The sequence below is a fragment of the Sipha flava genome, unplaced genomic scaffold, assembly GCF_003268045.1.
Source record: "Sipha flava isolate LNK unplaced genomic scaffold, YSA_version1 258_pilon_pilon, whole genome shotgun sequence".
Taxonomy (NCBI): Eukaryota; Metazoa; Arthropoda; class Insecta; order Hemiptera; family Aphididae; genus Sipha; species Sipha flava.
In genome coordinates, this window is record NW_020272917.1 from 516,275 (window position 1) to 535,945 (window position 19,671).

At 31.2% G+C, this 19,671-nt stretch overlaps 1 protein-coding gene across 9 annotated transcripts in view; it reads left to right on the top strand.

Annotated features, from left to right (window-relative positions):
- The window catches only part of LOC112684807 (protein unc-13 homolog B), a 160,468-nt gene that overhangs the window by 112,134 nt on the left and 28,663 nt on the right, over nt 1–19,671 (top strand). For 3 of the 9 annotated variants that reach the window (XM_025556481.1, XM_025556482.1, XM_025556484.1), the window contains exons 1-2: nt 3,451–4,179; nt 4,904–8,252. The exons of 5 other annotated variants lie outside the window; for them this stretch is intronic. In XM_025556481.1, the coding sequence (XP_025412266.1) occupies nt 5,013–8,252 (3,240 nt within the window). In that variant the 5' untranslated portion in view covers nt 3,451–4,179; nt 4,904–5,012. Of the gene's footprint in view, nt 1–3,449; nt 4,180–4,903; nt 8,253–19,671 lie in introns of those variants that run through there. One more of the 9 variants, XM_025556485.1, reaches the window with a different exon arrangement.

Sequence of the window (19,671 nt, forward strand, 5' to 3'; positions counted from 1 at the left end):
AGTAATCCGTATTATTTTTACCGAGCTTTCATTTATTTTTTAAACTCAGCGATTATTGTGAAATTGCGATTTTTTAACAATTTTAATTTTGTTTATATGGATATGTTATTAAATTATTAATTTTCACATAAACATGTGATACATTTCGTTTTAATATAAAAGAAAAAAACAACAATGACTGATTTACAAAATTTGTAAATTATATTTTTTTTTTAGAGTGTTTATTCTAAATTAGATTTAAAAGCTAGCTACTTTTTTTTAAGTAGAAATAAAACTATATATGATACTCATTACATATCATAAATACAATGTCCAGGATTAACTCCATTAAAAATCCATTTATTCAAAATAAAAATAAATATAAAATTACATTTTTTAGTAGTTTATTATTTTATTTTTGTATCGCGTTATTATTTGGAGAACAATAAATTATCGCGCTATAATTTGAAAGTTATTTTTTCAACAGTTCAATGATGATAAAACGATGCATATTATGTTATAAATTTACCATCAATAACAATGATCATAACTGTTTGAATTATTAAACTATGTAAACAAAATGATAAAGAAAACATGTATAATGTTTAAACAATAATAAACGTTTATGCAATACAATTTGATGGTGTGTAAACTTTAAGAAATTATCGCTCACAATATTATTTATGTGAACATTATACATATTTATAAATTCTAAAACGCTGTAAAGCTGTAAATATCTTATCGTGATGACCGGTTTGTTTAACTATGGAGGTTTATTCTTAATCCTTTGCTCGTCAGCGTACAATTTGCTTAATGGTTTACTATTTGGTTTGATGTAGTTATAAAACCCAATTTGCTTGATTTACATATAATCCCTTTGAAATGTCATTGAAAACACGCTTCTGTATGAAAGCTTAGAAAAAAAATATAATTTATTAAATTATATCCGAAAATGTATACCTATTTTAAATTTACTTAAAAAAAACCCGCTGAATAATATTGACATAAAAGTTTGAAACCCAATATTACTTACAAATTATTAAAATATTTCATTATTTTTTCCACATTTACAAAATGGTATTGTAATAATGTATACAATTATACGTCCTACATTAATCGACGAGTTTTTAATTATATAATATTCTTTAAATCGGTATTTATAAGAACGATTTTGTATAATATTTTAGTTGATCCACCTACCGGCAAAACACTAACCACTTTAACATATAAGCTTTACATACACGAAAAAAAAAACCAGAGCAATTTCCATAAAAATTCATTTCCTCGATACATATTCTAGAGTAGTACAAAATTCAATGAAAATAAAATGTAGAACTGTATATCATGTATACATGATACATATATGTATAATGTTTGTGTGTATATTTAATGTCTATTGTACACGTATATATGCACAGTGAATATGTGTCTACATTTTTTTTCCGACCGCAATGAATTGTACTCCATTTTTCGTTTGCAACTTTACAACTAGTTATTCCCAGCTTTATCGATGTACGAGTTGGAACTCAAAGTAAAAAAATAAAAATAAATAAAAAAATTGATTCAAAATATGAATGGAAATGTTTCCATAATTTATTTCGGAAACTTTATAGTGGCACTGTCGTCCTAAATCCATACACATAAGGCCGTATGTATACATTGTACGTATCTGCGTATCTGTATAACACGCTAATATGTCATAGAGAGTAGTTTATTTATTTATTTATTTTTTTTTTTTTTTTATTCAATTGCTCGTTGGTTTCAAACATGAGAAATGCATACGCCTTACATACAAAATATAAACGTGATCCTTTAAGGGTTGGATCATTAAACAAGTAATATTCGTGCCAACTTGTTGAAATTCCGCTACACAATATATACACCCGCGATCAAACGTGTATAGTATTTACAATCTTAAGTTAAAGCCAAGTAATCGTTATCAACAAGGGTTTTCGGAACAGGATTTGGACCTAAATCGATATGCCTACAAGGGTGAAAAAACTATTCGATATTTATTATATCGAAAGTTTGTCTTTTGATGATATTCTCGGGGATGGGGGAGTCATTTAAATGGATTTCCTTAAACTAACCGTATCACAGGATGGATACAATTGTGTTAGAGCGGATTCGTCGCGTGCAAGGATCGAAGTTTTTTTATACGTCGTCGGAAATTAATCGGTAATAAAATTTGTCGTCATTAAACGGGGAACGACTATACATACGAACATTATTATTGTATATTTTTTTAACGTTCGTCTGAAAACACTGAAAAAAAACGAAATGATATTTTATTGGTTTAAAAAAGCCAAGAAATGACGTAAAATAAAATAAAAACGCCAACTTTTGCCATTAGTTACATACCACGGCGGAATCCGTGTCCGTCGGTTTCTTTTATTTTTATTTTAAGTTATAATTTTTGAAAATCGTTTAAACGTGATAATTCGATTACGGGAAATTCGTTATAGCCGTTCGTCATTTACACGGCACCGCGCTACCGCTGCCACCGAGGCTACCGCCCGTTGCCGCGTTCGCACAAAATTCAAAACACACACGTACCGGGGTGATGGTAGTCTCGGTGTATACGTCTATTTTCTATTCCTGTAATTTTCCTTGCCTTTTATTTATTTTATTTATTCATTATTTTATTTTTATTTTTAAGTTCCCTTTTTCTTTTTTTTTTATAAGAAAATCGTTGAGCGACGACGACTACGGTCTTGAACCGTCGGCGTGCCGGTCGACAAACACGCGGAAGGTCTTTGGACAAATCAATAGCGGTGGCGAGGGGTGCGCAGGGCACGTCCCCGCAGACGCAACGGTGAGCTACCCCTCGCCGCCGTCGGTAGTAAGCCCGGCGTTGAGGGCGCGCGCCGTCCACTCCACCACCGCGGCCGTTCGCACGCCGGAGCGGTTGGTCGCGGGGGCACACACGAGTCGGCCGGAGGGTGTTCGAGCCGCGCGCGCCCCTCGCCGCGCGAACGCTACCACGGCCGCCGGGGCGCGCTTTGCTCGCGCGAAACCGGGAAAAACCGCGGCTGCCGCTCCCGATTATATGCGCCGACTACGCCGTGTGCGCCACCAGTGCTGGATCGCCAGCGGAAGTGTGTGCGCGCTAGCTCGCCCGCTTGCCGCCGCTGCCGCCGCCGCCGCCGCCGCCGCCGCCCGAAACGCGAACTATAACTCCGCCGAGTGTGTGTGTTCGCCGAGCCGCCGATCACCGCTCATTGAGGACCGACCCCGCAGCCTCCACCGCGCACATTACGTATTTCTTATGTATGGTGGTGTACACGTGATATTATATATTGCCCATACCATCTACACGCGTACAGTGGGTTAATAAACAACGTGCATCGTTTTGTTTTTTCGTTCGTTTGATTATTTTTATTTTTTCGTTATTACATTATTTTCGAATACAATTTGATCTTAAAGAAAAAATATATACACGTATATTTTTATTTAATATAATAATGTTATAGTATAGAAAACCCAAGTGTATACATATATATATATATATATATATATTAAGTTACCTCCGTTGTTCGTCGTCGTGTGTATTGTTTATTAATATTTTTATTTTTTTTATCGTTATGCCGTGGCGTAATTATCACCGCGGTACGTGGGCATAGTCCGTTATGTAATGGTTTGGGGGAAACGACGAACGGTGTTCAATCCAACCGCAATCGTGCGGTGTTTCGAAAGAGTTAATTAGATTTCTGGACCGTCAAGAACTACGTTTAATATGCGGCACTCTTGAATGGTGACACGCTGTTGGAGTGTGTCTGCGTCTGAGTGGTTATCACTGAATATTTGTGCTAACATGGAGGCGACGTTTCCTGGGAAATAAATAATATATTTCCAACCAACAACGCCCCGTGGACGGGATCGATTTTCCTGTCAATGCAAGCTATTGTAAAAATATAAATACCACCTCCCTTGTTGCATACAGCATCGATTTTCGCCATGCATTATTGTAAAGTACGTGAAATGCATGTCAAACTCCTCAACGTATTTTGTTCCGGGACTCTTTTTGTTTTCGCACCCTCAACGAAAGCCTGACGTTTGCATTGTACTACGACGTGTGTTTTAAAGTTATTCGAATCTTAAACGATAGCATCAGCCACTCGTTCGGTACTTTATATATTTCGCCGTACCGACGACCGTTGATGACATCAGATACCAAAACGATGATACTTCGAGTTAAAGGTAAGTCAATGTTAAAGAATATTTGACTAATAAATTCACTAATAAATCGTTCTTTACGCTACCGTACGATGTTAAAATAAATTTTCGTCCGTAAGTGTATCATAGTGTCATTCGTATCATATGAATGATTTGTTTATGATAGATAGTTTTCATCACGTTTTATTTGCCGGCGAGAGAAATGTATAAATTCTCGTTATTTGAGTTAAATCGACCGTCTTACTGGATTTACCGCATTGGCCAATATATCTAGTGGTTATGACCGTGTATAATATGACGGCAGCAGTAAGAGGGTGGAAAGAAAAAACCCAAGCCTGGGGAATCGAGATAGCTTATGACAGTAATTTATCATTATCGTCTCTCGAAATGCCGCTACGCTCGATTATTTATGAAACCAAGTCATTTTTTGGTGACTGGGAAGTGTGGTAGGTTGTAGATGTTCTTAATTCACGTCTAAATATTTATTCTGCACAAGCTTTTCTAAAAGATTAACTTTAAAAAAGCTATACTCTTCTCAACGTAACTAACGTCGGGTAGATGTCACGTAAAAAAAAAGTTACGTCACTTAAATAGACATAAAAACAACAAGTTCTACGTCAAATAACGTTTTACAGTGTCTAACTACCACGAATTTATTTTAACACGTGTAAAGAACGTTTTTATTATGTGATGCGTATTCAATATGATTATTAATGTGTGTTTCTTTTCGTTTTTTCTTTTTTTTCAGTATTAAATAAGATTATTTTTCGAGATATTTGCGGCGTCAGCCAAATATCAAACAAATTGTTACCTTCTACTGACCGATAAAATGCACTGGCTTTAGCATTTTCGCTATAATGGAGCCAGAACAAGATCGGAACGGTGGTGGCACCACCACCACTATAACCACAGTCGCCAACGCCAATGACACCGCCAACGTCACCACTACCACTACCGCTACAGTCTACGGCGACCAACAGGCTGTAGAGGCTGCGCTCAATGAGTTCATCGATAAAATTACACCCCGCATAAATGTGCTAGAGAATGAAGTGATGTACGCATGGCGAGCATTGGACTTGTTATCTGACGAATACGTGAAAATGTGGGAGCGTATCGAAAAACTAGAGACGATTGTTGAGAACCAACAATCCGTTATCGGGCAAATGATTGAAATATGCTCGGAACCGTCAACTTCAACTACATATATGGGACCATTAGAAGTCGGAAATCGCCCCGCTTTAAGTATGATATGGGAAGAATCGGAAGGAAGCAATAGTAATGGTACCAAAAAACCTCCAGAACCGAATGATGGAGATTACAGAGCGTACGAAGATCGGTTATTAGATGACGATCCGGACAAAATGGATTCTGTGGAATCGGCCAAGGAGATATTCGAAAATATCGAACAAATGGAAAGAAATATGCGGCAGCTGTACGCTGAGGCGCAGTTGGATAGTTGGAACGACGAGACGGAAAGAGCAGCGGCTGCTCTCGATTTTTATCCGCTTAATAAACCACATACGAGCACGTCATCAGTGGGAAACCTACAACATCACATATATCCGTATACGTCCACATCTATTCGATCGCTTCCCACAATTCCGAAATGTGAAGAACCTGGATTCAGGTCACCGACATTATTTATAGACACACCGTCGCAGTCTAATTACTTGGATCACTCGTATCACCCTCAATCTCCTCCAGGTAGTCCGCCACCTCCAGCGCCTGAGGATCCAGTATTCTCTAGATCATTATCGTCCGCTTTGTCATTGAGCCTCCGTCAATTTCATGATTCTACCAAAGAACTGAATTCAATTCATCAATTTCACAATTCCTCTAAAAATTTGGATACCCAGCAACAGTTTCACAATTCCGCCAAAGAATTGGATACATTACACCAACACCGAACAGGTGCTATGGTTGTGGCCAACAAATCCGATTCTGGTCTATCATCGATGAGCGGTGGATTGTTATCTAGTTTCGAAAAATCTCCATGTTCACCAGGCAAACGGGCATTCGATCAATCTTATCAAATATCTGCGGTTGCTGGACCATCCGGATTAACGGTAGTAACGTGTGTAACTACTACATTCGAAACGGAGTACCCATATTATGATAGGTCTAGTGGAGTATACTCGACCGCAGGTCAAGGATATAAATATCAAACAACTAACGCACAACAACCGTCCATTTCAAATGTACCAGACCTGTTGGACGTAATGTCGTATAAAGAATACAAAACTCCAACGGATAGACCATACCCTGGTATAACCGATGCATTGTCTTATTACCCAAGTACCAAAAACGATACGTATTATGGTAGAGAAAACGATAGAACAGATAGTAACCAAACACGGTATAGATATGTCACGACACCTAACTTTCAGATCCGTTGTGAAGATGACGGAACAAGACGAGAAGAAAAGGCGAAAAAATCTAAACGTAATATTATCAAATCAGCAATGAGTTCAGTTAGTAATTCGATGAGCAATTGGTTTCCCGATGTGCACTTACCACAACGACATCGATCTCATTCATTGCCTGGAGGCTTAGAAAGAGAACCCGATGAGGATTCTGTTCACAGTGAGACAGCAACAGTATCAAAACCACGTGGCTGGAACACTCAGAAGCATGGTAGTCGTAAGAAAAAAAAATCAATTGTGTCTACCATGTCCGGATTATTACATAAAACCACCAAATCAAATCGATTTCAAAGTTCCTATTCGATATCTGATCCAGAGTTTGCGGAAAGTGAATGGACTCAGTTTAAAGCTGGAGATAGAACAATACCACCAGAAACACCCTTGAGTTCTTTAGAGCCAGCAGCAAGTGGAACTGTGGTACACCATCAGCAACACCAGTTCCAGCATCAACAGATCCACCAACAGCAACTTCAGCAGCAACAGCTAGTCCAACAACAAATTCAGCGGCAACAGCAGATGCAACAACATATTCAACAACAAATTCAGCAACAGATGTTGCAACAACAACACCAACAACAACAACAGCAACAGCAGCAACAACAACTGCAACAACAACAACAGCAGCAGCAACTTCATCAGGAGGTATTACAGAAGCAACAACAAGTGTTACAAAATCAGCAAATCATACAGCATCAACAACAGCAGCAACAACAATCAGAAGAATTGCAGGAACAGGTTAATGAAATCCAGTTGCCAGCTGAAATGTTTAATGGCCCAACTAAAGAATTTGCTGTATCTCGAAAGTTGAGTAAATACAGAGAACACTGTAAACTTTCAAACGGAGTACCAGAAGGCGAACCTTTATCAACCGTAGAAAAACGTAACAAATCATTGGAAGAACAGCCTGTTAAATCTAATGAAGAGTTTGTACAGCCACCAAATATGAGAAATCTTAAAATGTCATCTAGACAAGCAAGTTTAGAAGTACCCTGGGCAGGCAAAGGGTCAGCTGATACTGAAGACGACAGTAGGAGTAATCATTCATGGAGAAGTACGTCTAGAATATCATCAAGAAGACAGAGTACTGAAGAAAGTATTGATAGTGATGATGAATGGTATTGTTATGAGCTAAAACAACTAGAAGAATTAGAAAAGAAAACCCATTTTGAACGAGTATTTGGACCCCCAATGTTACCTCCACCTACTACTCGAAGTGAGTCATCTATACTTGGATCTAAGGTCGATTTTAAAGAAAAAATGTATAAGACCAATGAGGATATAAGAAAACAATCCATGGACGAATCGTTCATTGAAGACGCTTTTGAATCAGAACCATTAGATACAGTCATTGAAGAGGAACTACCACAAGATGACGGACTTATAAGGTTTAAAAAAATGAAAGTGCCGGATACTCCCGGTGGCAAAAAAGATATTCCAAGTCAAAATCTTGACCTGGAACCGGAACCGGAACCGGAAACGGTTGACGAACAAATAGTCGTTGAAGAGGACGAAAGTCCCGGAACACCATCCTTGCCCAGGTTTAAATTTGATAAAAATGATTTAGTTGATAAAGAAGAGGGTGTCAGTAAATGGAAAATCGTGAAAGCACTCAAGGAGAAAAAACCCGAAGAAATAAATCAGGATATAGGACCTCCTCCAACTCCAATTATTGAGGTAAATTTTGAATATGTTTATTTACACATATTCACATACATGTTATATAAATTTTCTGTTATGGATAATTAGTTTTATATTAGGTTATAACAATGTAAAAGCATCTATAAAGTAATTATAATAATAATATAAAGTACTTCCTTAACATTTTTTCTAAGTATAAATATTAAAATATCTGTCATTTTATTGTTCACTGCGATGACAATAATATTGTTTTGATTATTGAGAAAAATATTTTACTATAAACGTTATTGAAAATTTTATCGTCAAATGTAATTTTTCTACTTATTTGAAAACTTATTCATCTGATATACACGTATTATTAGAACACGTACCATATAAGTATAAAAAAATATGAAAAATGATATTAAATATTTGTCAAAACGTCATAATAAGAATCGAAAATAATTTTTTTACAAAAAATCAATCAATAAAATTTAAGTATATATAAATATATTATCTCCAAAAATATAGAGTTCATAGTTTTTCATTTTTCTTCTAGAACTTAAATTGTATTGTTTTTTTTGTAAAAAAATTATTTACAATTTATATTAAGACATACATTTTATTAAGATTTGAATTAATATATATATAAATATAAAATATCTAAGCACCACATATTTAAATTTAAATATTTCGATATTAATCATCTTCTTTACTTAATAAAAACATTTTTATTCCCATTAATGCCTGTTCCATAAAAATATTTCACTGTAAATTATCATAATATAGTTCAACATTTTGGAAAAAATTATTATTATTATATTTATAAATACCAACTTTCTTTGTTTGGTATTATAAATTATTTTCAATGTAATATTATAGTGTAACTATAAACATTTTTTCATAAAGTTATCAACGGCGTAATTTCTTTATTAAAATATATTACTTCTATAAAAATACCTTTATTATAACATTATTTTTAATCTATGCTTTATGCACACATTATAATTAAATTAAATTGAAAAAATACTATCATTACTACTATACATAAATATTGAAAAAATAATTCTAGGAAACAATCGAAATAAAATCTTATATAAATAAATGTTAAGCCAACCATTTTATTACAAATTACTTAGTCATATCATTATGGGTATTGTAATACATGATAGTTTATGGTTAATATCAACAAGTTAAAAATATTTATTTACATTTATAATACTATTTCAAAAAGTTTAAACTAAATCAATAATTTTTAATAAAAAACTCTAATTCCTAAATAAATTATAATTTAAATAACAATTTTACAAGTTTAAACTTTATTTTTAATGTATTTTATTTCATAACTCAATACTAATGCACATTAAAAGCTTATACATTTTTTTTATTTAAAAGCTTCTTTACAATTAAAAAAAAATTAAAAAAGTTCTCGTATACTATAAGACTTATAACATTAATATTGAAAAATAATCAACTTTCCAATCCGACTTAAGTATAATACTTGTGAAAACAATTCCAATTATAGCAATAGCATAACAAGTATAAATTTAAAGCACAAAACAAATTTTAATGCAATATTATATAAATTACAATTTATCAAATTTTTTTTTCATTGATATTTACCAGGAAGAAACTTATTGACAATTATGACTATTATGACTACCGGTTAACAAATCAGTATTATAAAATTCAGTAATTTTATTTGGAAGCGATAAACAACTATGAGTTTAGAGCAGTTACTAGAACAAATAAAAAATGCAATGTTTTCAAGTGAAAGCATGTTCCTATTTTTTTATTTCATGAATTGCAGTTAATGAATGCAAAAAAGGAACAGTCGTATAAGTTTTTACCGTTCGAAACTTTCTGATTGCGGTTTAATAGCCCAAGAATTGAAATCAATTTACTGTCTCGTATATGACTATGTATGTACGTGTCACGTGCATGCGGTGATAGCATGTACCACCATACAATTAACGAACTTTTGTCGTTCTAACCCCACCACAGGTGGGAAAGACGTTAAAACATATAACCGTTTCCGTTTACATTTGACCCGAAACTCCGGTGTAATCGAGATTATTTTTCCATGGATACATATATTATCATAATCGTAATTATATTAATTATTGTTCCCGCTAATAGGTAAGGAACGAACGGTGATGGTGATGATGATCGGAGTAGATTGCCGATTTAGCGCGTTAGGAACACATGGATTTGCCGACAACAGTCCATTTAGGGTTAGCAATAAATATTTATCTCCAATGCAATTATAATTTAGAGAATGGATAAATCGAAACAAGAAACCAGGTCACGTAGTAGTTCGGCGCATATACATCGAGGAGCGAATGAATGACGAGAGAGACGATGAAGGTGCGTGTGTATTGTACGGTAACGCAATCTCCGGATCGCAGGAAACCATTAATATTAATTGATTTTGCTATGTAAAAGATAATGCATTTTTAATCCAGGACTGAATTTTATGTGTGTTTTTTTTTATGATTGTCGATTTTTTTCGTTCTATGTTGTTATTCTCGCACGCGTTTATACAAAATGTATACCAAAAATTAATATTCAGAACGTAATTTAATTTTTGGCTGGCCACATAATCATATTAAACAAATAATAATTGTCTTTCGAAATTAGTTCGAGCACCTTTTAACGGTTCCCCGTGGCCAAATAAACACGTCCTTGGTAACTCAATATATACGTGTATATATTTTATAAAAAATATGTTCACGTAACATTTAGATATGAGGAATTAAACGGATTATACGGTTCAATAAGATTAAAAATTACAGGCAGCTAAAAGGGTGTGCTCGTATAAAAAATTGTCAGTGGGTATGTCAAAATAATATTAAATAATGCTTAAGACATATATAGTCTTGTTGGCTTCACGCCATGATAATTAAAATATTGTCCAACACGACATTGTGTATACGCAAAACTAATTTCATTCATACCGATAACAAAGTTCTTTTGTATGCTATTTTTTTTAAAACGCTATAATATTATATTATTTTTAAATTAATAATATTAAAATGGTAGTACGAAACCATTATTGTGGGCGTATGTTAATGGCAGGATTAGAAATGCCTTTGGCTTCACTTAAACAGTTGAATCGTCAAATTATTGAACTTAATGAAATAAAAATTATTTTATTACAGATTGTGTTTTTTTTTTTTTTACACTAATTATAGTTAATATCACCAGGGTATAGAAATATCGTCTTATAACACGATTATACGTGAATATATTCAACAGTTTCAATGTATTTCAATGGGAGCCTTGTATATTGGTGGTTCTTAATTATTATAAAATACTCGGTTACAATCATCATAGTATTATCGATTTCAAACACGTAATTTATTATAAATTCAAATTAATGTATTTTTTTTAATTAAAATGAAATATAATAACACTTTACATAAAATGAGACTTGATATCAAACACGCATCTTTTAGTCTATTAATTTGTTTAAATGTATGTTTTTATAACATTACACACAAATTACGGTCAATACTTCAGATAACGCTTTGATTTATAATAAGTGCATTTAATATTTCTTTTCCGATTAAAAATCACTTACAGAATATTAATACTAGATATTTAATTGCGTACAACTATTCTCATATACTGATTTGTATACAACCAACACAATATGTATAGTAAAATATTAGTATTTATTACTTAAAATACAATTTATTTTATTAGAATTGATGTTGTAATCACAATTAATTTTATTTCTATTTTTTTAAATTTCCTTAAAAGTTTTCCCGGGATAGTTTCAAACATTATTCTATAAGTCTAAAAGTCCATCTGCGTCAAAATTCACAAAAAAGTATTTTTAACTTTTAAGGTTATTCGGACCAAAACATATACATAAGATATTCTTTTATTACATTGCCAATATATTTTGAGTTATACTTAAATAAAAATAATCGTTGATCTTAAAATTTTTAATGATATTAAAAATGCATATTAAATTACTTAAAACTTTAACAATTTAATTGAATATCGTTAAAATATACATCATATGTGTCTATTAATTTTTATTTTAAAAATATTGTATGAAATTACTTTTATTGATAAGCAAATCATTAACTAATAAATAAAATAACATAACTTTGTCGCATAATTTATCTGTAAATAATAATTACAGTCACCAACTGTATATTTGTTATTTATATTCAAAATTATTTTAATTCAAAAAAATGTATTGAAATAATATACATCTTGTTATATTATAAGGCTTTTAATTTTTTTTCACATATTTATTGTATGAAATTAAAAAAAAGATTAATAATACATAAAAATTATATACTTACCGGGAACTTACATTTGATTTATTCTTATTTTTCATAAAAATATATTTTGAAAAATTTTATTTTAATCCTAGATTAAGGTCTTAATGCATAATTATATATGTAATAATCAATTGATGTTTACTGGTAAAAATCATTGTACTTTGATTTTCATATATGTATTTAGAATAATATGATGATAACAATAATATCATAATCGATTTAAACAGCGTGATTCGATCTATCTTCTAAGTGTTTAATATATATATATATATTATATTTGAAGATTGTTAGATAATTTAAGACAAACTGTGACGAAAATCGTTAAAAACTCAAAAACCTGAAGGCTTCATTATTCTTATTTCCATACGCAGTGTTATATTCACAGTGACAGTTGTTCACATATAATGTGTATTAATTTTAACGAAAAGAGCCAACAAATTTTTAAACATAAAAGTAAAACTTTCCCAAATAACTGTTTTTGTTTTCCCAAAAGTCTCCTGAACTCTGGACCCTAACTTTATTTAACTTTTCAGTTATTTTCCACCATTTCGTATACTTTTGGACAATAGCAATATTTACACAATAGCCACAGTACATTAAAATACGTGAAATTATATCCAATAATATCGTTACAGTAAATAATAGCATTACATGATTTGATAAACAAAAAAAAACAATTTCATTTGTTTCATTTTTTTTAACAATAATTAATATAAATCTTAATATGTTTTCGTTTATTATAAAAGGAAGGCGATGAAAAAATAAATATTAATTTGAAAACTATATAGTCAACTCATTATTGTGTTATACATAACTCGCTGTTTTTTATTATCATAGTAAAATATATTCTTTAAAAAAAAATGTATTATAATAAAAAATAAACTTAATATAAATAAATAAACGTGCATCACTTTATTGGATTCAATAAAATACAAATCCCATGTATTAATTAATTCATATAAAAATGAATATGTGTACACTTATAATAAATATAAATATATAGCCTTTAAAATTATTTTTTATTTTACTACCTAATTTTTTTTTTTTTGTTTAATTTCATCATAAAAAAGTATTTTTAAATTATTTGCTAAGAATAATTTAAATAAATCACTTATTCAACCCTCCCACACGTGATATCCTGGGCTTCATCTTAGCTTTTCTTGTTTTTTATCATGTATATTTCAATCGCTAATGATAAATGTTCAAAACGTGATCGATACATTTAAAAACACAAAATAATAATAAATTTCAATTGTTTTAGTAATAATTATAATAATTATAATAATTATAATTTTCTCCGACTATTAATTTAAATACGTTGGCGGAATATATGGGCACAATTATACACATTGATGCGATCAAACAATAATTAAATTAGGATAATAATAATTCAACTCACTTTCGGCGAGGTGGAGTAGTAAAAATCGTAGGTATACGGACGACGGCGGTAGCGTATTGTACTAAAACATTAAGTTAATGTAATGGAAAAGCGCATGCGCGCACCTTAGAGAGAGAGAGAGAGAAATTAATAAATCCATATCGTAGTTGTCAGTCGGGGGTAACGGTAAATCACCTGCGAGAAGTATACAACGTGAAGTAATCGCACACGATTGGTATTCGCGCGTTCTGCAAACCGTCGTCGGTTTCGTCCTAGTCGAGTGAAAACATATTATAATATGCAATTTAGATGTTTTGTAGATTTTTCCCACACTTTTCAACGTTTGCGGATAATACACAAATCAGATAAATACCTTTTTCAAACCCACGCCACCGTTAGTTTAACATCGATGTAACATGTGCTCATTGGTTAATAAAAATTCTTTAATAACTCTAAGGAAAAAAATCAATTTTTTTTTTTCTTATTCAAGTCGTTTTAATTGATATGCCTATCCTCAGTAAAATATCGTAGTTCTAGATTTTTGTAACTGGAGTGGAAAAAAACAAAAGGAAAAGTCGAACGTTTATAAAGATTTGTATTCCAAGGAATTCAGTGACGTATATTTTATATTCATCATGATACGCAAAAATGTTACCATACTAAACGATGCATATTTTAAATCACTTGCAACACAATTTTTAAATTTGAATGCGAAATTGATTTTTGTAGTAACTTAGAGTAATTTGAAAAAAAAATAATAATCAGTGACCGGCAACGAGAAATATTTCGAACTTGAATTAAAATAGTATGGATACTAAGCATATGGGCCACTATATCCAAAATTGTCCCTCATATATAGTTAAAATACTCATTTTGCACGTTTTAGGGGAAAACGAAATTTTTTAGTATTGTTTTGTCGTAATAAATATAAGTTAAGCCCGTGCCCCATCGTTCACCTCGCATAGACATATCACCAAAGCCACACATCGGGTGTTGGTTTAATGACTACAGGGCTGAAAGATCCGGAAGTACACAAACACTCCTAGCAACTCCTTTATGTACGCCCACGGGTGTAGGTTGTTCAAAAGAAAATATTATCAAAATATAATTTAGGAAAATATATTATTATTACGTATATAAAAGTCTCTGCACAGTCGAATCATCAATCGCTCACTATCGGTTTACGACCAAATGCTGCTTCGCAATCACGCGTGTGTAATTAGAAATCAATTGTAGAATAAACAGTTAGATAAAGGTATGTTTATGGGTACTGTGAGTATTAGGTTGTTGTCGAAAAGAGAAGACGAAGATCGGTTTATGTAATTCGTATACAGCTAAGCTTAACGTTGCACATTTTGCAGGTAACGATCACTACAAATTTATTAAGATTGTTATAGTATGTGCAAGTGGCTTTAATGTATATTACACGAGAATGAAAGTCAAAGGTATTATTTTCTTATTATTTCCCTTGATATTGTATGACATGCAGGGCAGCAATACTACCAAAAGTTTGAAAATTTGAGATCATGATGCATTTTTTAGTATTTCATTGTTTATCCATGTTCTTCATGCATTGCATGGAGTATACATTTTTTAAATAATAATTAAAATTAAAAGTTTCGCTGCAAATATTTATAATTTTCAGATATTATTTAATGGTACATTTACCATCGCCACAGCCAATGTAATGTTATGCACTTTTCAATATATTTCCGGCGTCATCGTATTTTTCTTTACGCACGTATATGTAGTTTTATGTATACTCGTATATATTAAAGTATTTGTTTTTCTTTCGACATATAACTCGATATCAAATAATTTTACGCGACATATTTTCTGTTTGACTGTCATTTATCAAGAATTTATTATGTATATATTGTAGTGCACAACGCGATCAAATCACTATTTCTGTTAACCGCATTAAATATTCTGTTTAAAATCAAAGCTACGTGTACGTATTTCGTACCGTAGTATGCGGCAAATAAAACTTTGAGGGTCGAGAAAAAAACATTAAGATATTTGATACGTAAAAGAGAAATGTTTAATTAATTCAATTTTAAGTTGGCTGATAAGACTCTTTGAAGAAAACACAAAGTTATATTTTGCATTATGAAAATATCGTGATACTGAAGTTCGATATAATTATATTGATTATGTTTATAATACATTAGACCGTTCAATATTCATCAATTGTTGTTTGTCATATAAAAATTACATTATAATCATTGTATTGCTGTCGGACAATACAACCAATAAGCAAATCCTTTTCCTCGCACACAACCACAGTAGTTACATTATGAATCAACGCGGTTCGTCGTCGTCACGCTATCGTTGGTTCTTTATAATATGCATTCACGATTAAAATTACCATGTACGATATATTTTAATATTATTATCATACATCATAAATATTATGTTGTATTGGTTTTTTTCTGTTAGTATGTAACAAACAAAAAAAATCATAAATAAAAAGAAATAAAAAAATATCATATTATGATATGCGAAATGGTATATTACCTTAATATTCGGGACGAAATTAAATAATCATTCGGACAACAAAACCCAAAAAAATCGCGTTCCATAAAAATAAATATTTATTGAACAATTTATATGTATACATAAACAGGGTTAACAAAAAAGTTCAATACAGTTGACATTCACTATCCTATTGAACATGAATTGTCAGTGATATGATGTTTGTGTGTGACATCGAATATACTGAGCCGATAAACTAACTGTCAAAAAAAAAAGAAGCAATTTGTCGTCAAAAACTTATTGTCGAGACGTACAACGGTATGTTATAACACGAATAGTACCTATTCTATCTCTTTTTTCCTCTATCTATCTCTCTATAGATTTATATCTGTCCATCCATATGTATTTATATTTATTATAAAGCATAGAAGTTTTCATTTGTTCATATGCGTGTATGTGTGTGTGTGTGTACAATATATTGAAGAGTATGTAACACATGTTTGGCGTTGGAGGCTGACATGTTTTCACATCGTCCGAAAACGACAATTTTCTCAGAAAGTTCACGCAACACGTACGCCCGCGTGCACGATCGAACACATAGGAGTAATAGTAGTCGTATTAATTACGTTCGACGCACTAGAACAATCAGTTACGGTTAAAAAAAAAAAAAATGCCTACCATGATTTGTACATGTATATCTTGTGAATGAGGAGTGGCATACGTGTGCGTGTGTGTATGTGTGAGCGCGTGTATTTTAGCGAGTGCGTACCATATACCTTCCTTGTCGCGGCATCAGTGTTTACGATCGATAACAATAAGGGTTAATGCTGTGGTGGTGGAAGCAGAAAGAAGACGTGTCTGTGGCGCGACGGTGGCCCTATTGTATAATATTATTACAACTATTCTTTTCCCTCTTGTTTTCTAGTACCAAGTAGCCAAACGAGACATTTTGCATTCACGTATTATACAAATTTACATATATGTGTGTTTCGTATGTACCCTTATTGGTATTATTTATGTTTTTAATCGTAAAATGTACGAGCAAATCGATCACGCAACTGATACGGGACTAAATTCTTATTTGAGAACGGGAAGTTTTTGGTGTTCTAGTTTTGTCTTTCTTTACTTAAACCCATCCAAAAATGACCAAATGAAACCACAAATAATAAACTTATTCAAAATAGTATATCAGTTTTGCTTAAAACGATGATCAAATACATCTTGAAATATTGTTTAATTATTTAATAAATAAAATATTTGATTACAATTATATTATACGATATCCAAATTGCATTGTTTTTAAATCACAATTTGAAACTAAACTCACGAGTGAGGGAGGTTCTAGTTTTTTTCAAATATTCTTACTAGGTATACTAATAAAAAATATTGTAAAGGGTCAAAATGCATTTATACCAACAACAAAAGATTGAGTACGCGACTATTGCGACTAAATTTATAATATTTTTAATTTATAGCATCCCACACAAGTATTTTTTTACTATCGAGAGTGAGAATTTCATGGTTATAAATAACATTGCGTGTACTTACCGTTGGTACAGTTAAAGAAGTTGATTTATAAACCTACTTTGTATAACGGATGCCAACGATACATAACTTTGCTATATATATGTTCATTATTCAATAATGACTGTTTTAACGTTTATTCACTATAAGCTGTATCTAATGTACTATAAATATTGCACTATTTTAATTTCATACTACTATTAAAAATATAATTAATAATACATGACCTACGATTTTTGTTCCATAAACATAACATATTTATTTTTTTTTTTCTTATTTTATATTATGATATTACTTCTATCCTTTGTAAATATACAAATTATGTAATAAACTTGTATTTAACATTTTGATAAATATCTCATCTGCATAAAATAATAAAATTAAATATTTTTAAACATATTTTCCAAAATTCTGTATCGTACGAACTCGAAAATTTTTTTTAAACTTTAAACGATTGTATTGTATTTTAGTTTATATAATATATTATTATAATTCGGTTTTGATAATATTTTAAGGAATACGATTTTTTACCTAAATTTCATAAGATATGTCGTAAAATAGTAAATTGGATAAACGTGAAATTATGAATAATAATGATGAATAAACTTAGAATAATATTGTAAAATTTATAACACCAGAAAATATATCCTGCATTATAGTTATGTAGTACTTTTGCCTATAGATTGCGCCGTCTTAAGAATTTTCTTTACCACCATAAGAGTACTTGAATTTTCTTAATATTACATCCCCATATAACTTACCAATTTTTAATTTTCTCTACTTCTATACTAAGCTAATATTTCATTAAAAATGCATGATTTAGAAAGAAATTGTGAGATCACTCAGGTACTCTCGCGGTACACAAAATATCTAATTTATTGTCATATACATTAAGATTGAATTCTTGAGTTCTTGAATTCTAACAATATTATTATTTTTTATTTATCGAATTTTTAATAATCTAGTTGTAAATTTGAACTTGTTTTATTTGATTTAGATTTATAGTGCAATATTTTTAATATATTCATATATTTTTTATACTTTTAATTATGTTTAAATAATTTTGTCAACTTGAAAATATGTTTCAATTAATATAAAAAATAAAAATAAAACTGTTTACTTTTAATAGGTTTTTAACATATATTTTGTACAAAATCAGTTATACTAGCAACGCGTGTAAATAAAAACAGTTCATAACTATGGAAAGAAATGCTAAATAAACTTGAAAATGTTTAGCATAGACATTAATGTATTGTTTTTACAAAGATTATTTTTATTTTCTGTGTTAATTTTTCCGTGTTATAAATTTGAATTAAAATGCTCATATAATAAATATTTCTTAGATACTAAAATTGGACTTAAATTGAACGCAAGAGAATTAATCTTCGTTGCCGATCATCAATAAAACAGTTTCTGTGAAACACTGTCTCATAAATATTTCAAATTGAACATCTAATAATATTAAAAATTAACTAACGCACAATATTTTCGTTGCGTGATGATAAAATTTTGTACTACACACCGTTACTAAAACATCGTACCGCACATTATTTTGAGCACTGTCAGACATGATAAAAGACCTTATCAAACCACCGCTTTTACTTTTCAGCCTAATTCTATTAATTCTATCAATAGGTTCACGGCAAAACGTTTACTTTTACAATTTATGTGGTAGCAACAATCCAAACGTTAATTTTTATCGAACATTGTAGTAATTGAACTTGAAACTCATACAAAGCCTGTTTGCTTTGAAGTCTCGATTATTAAAACGAAAAACACTGATGAAATTATTTCGTGT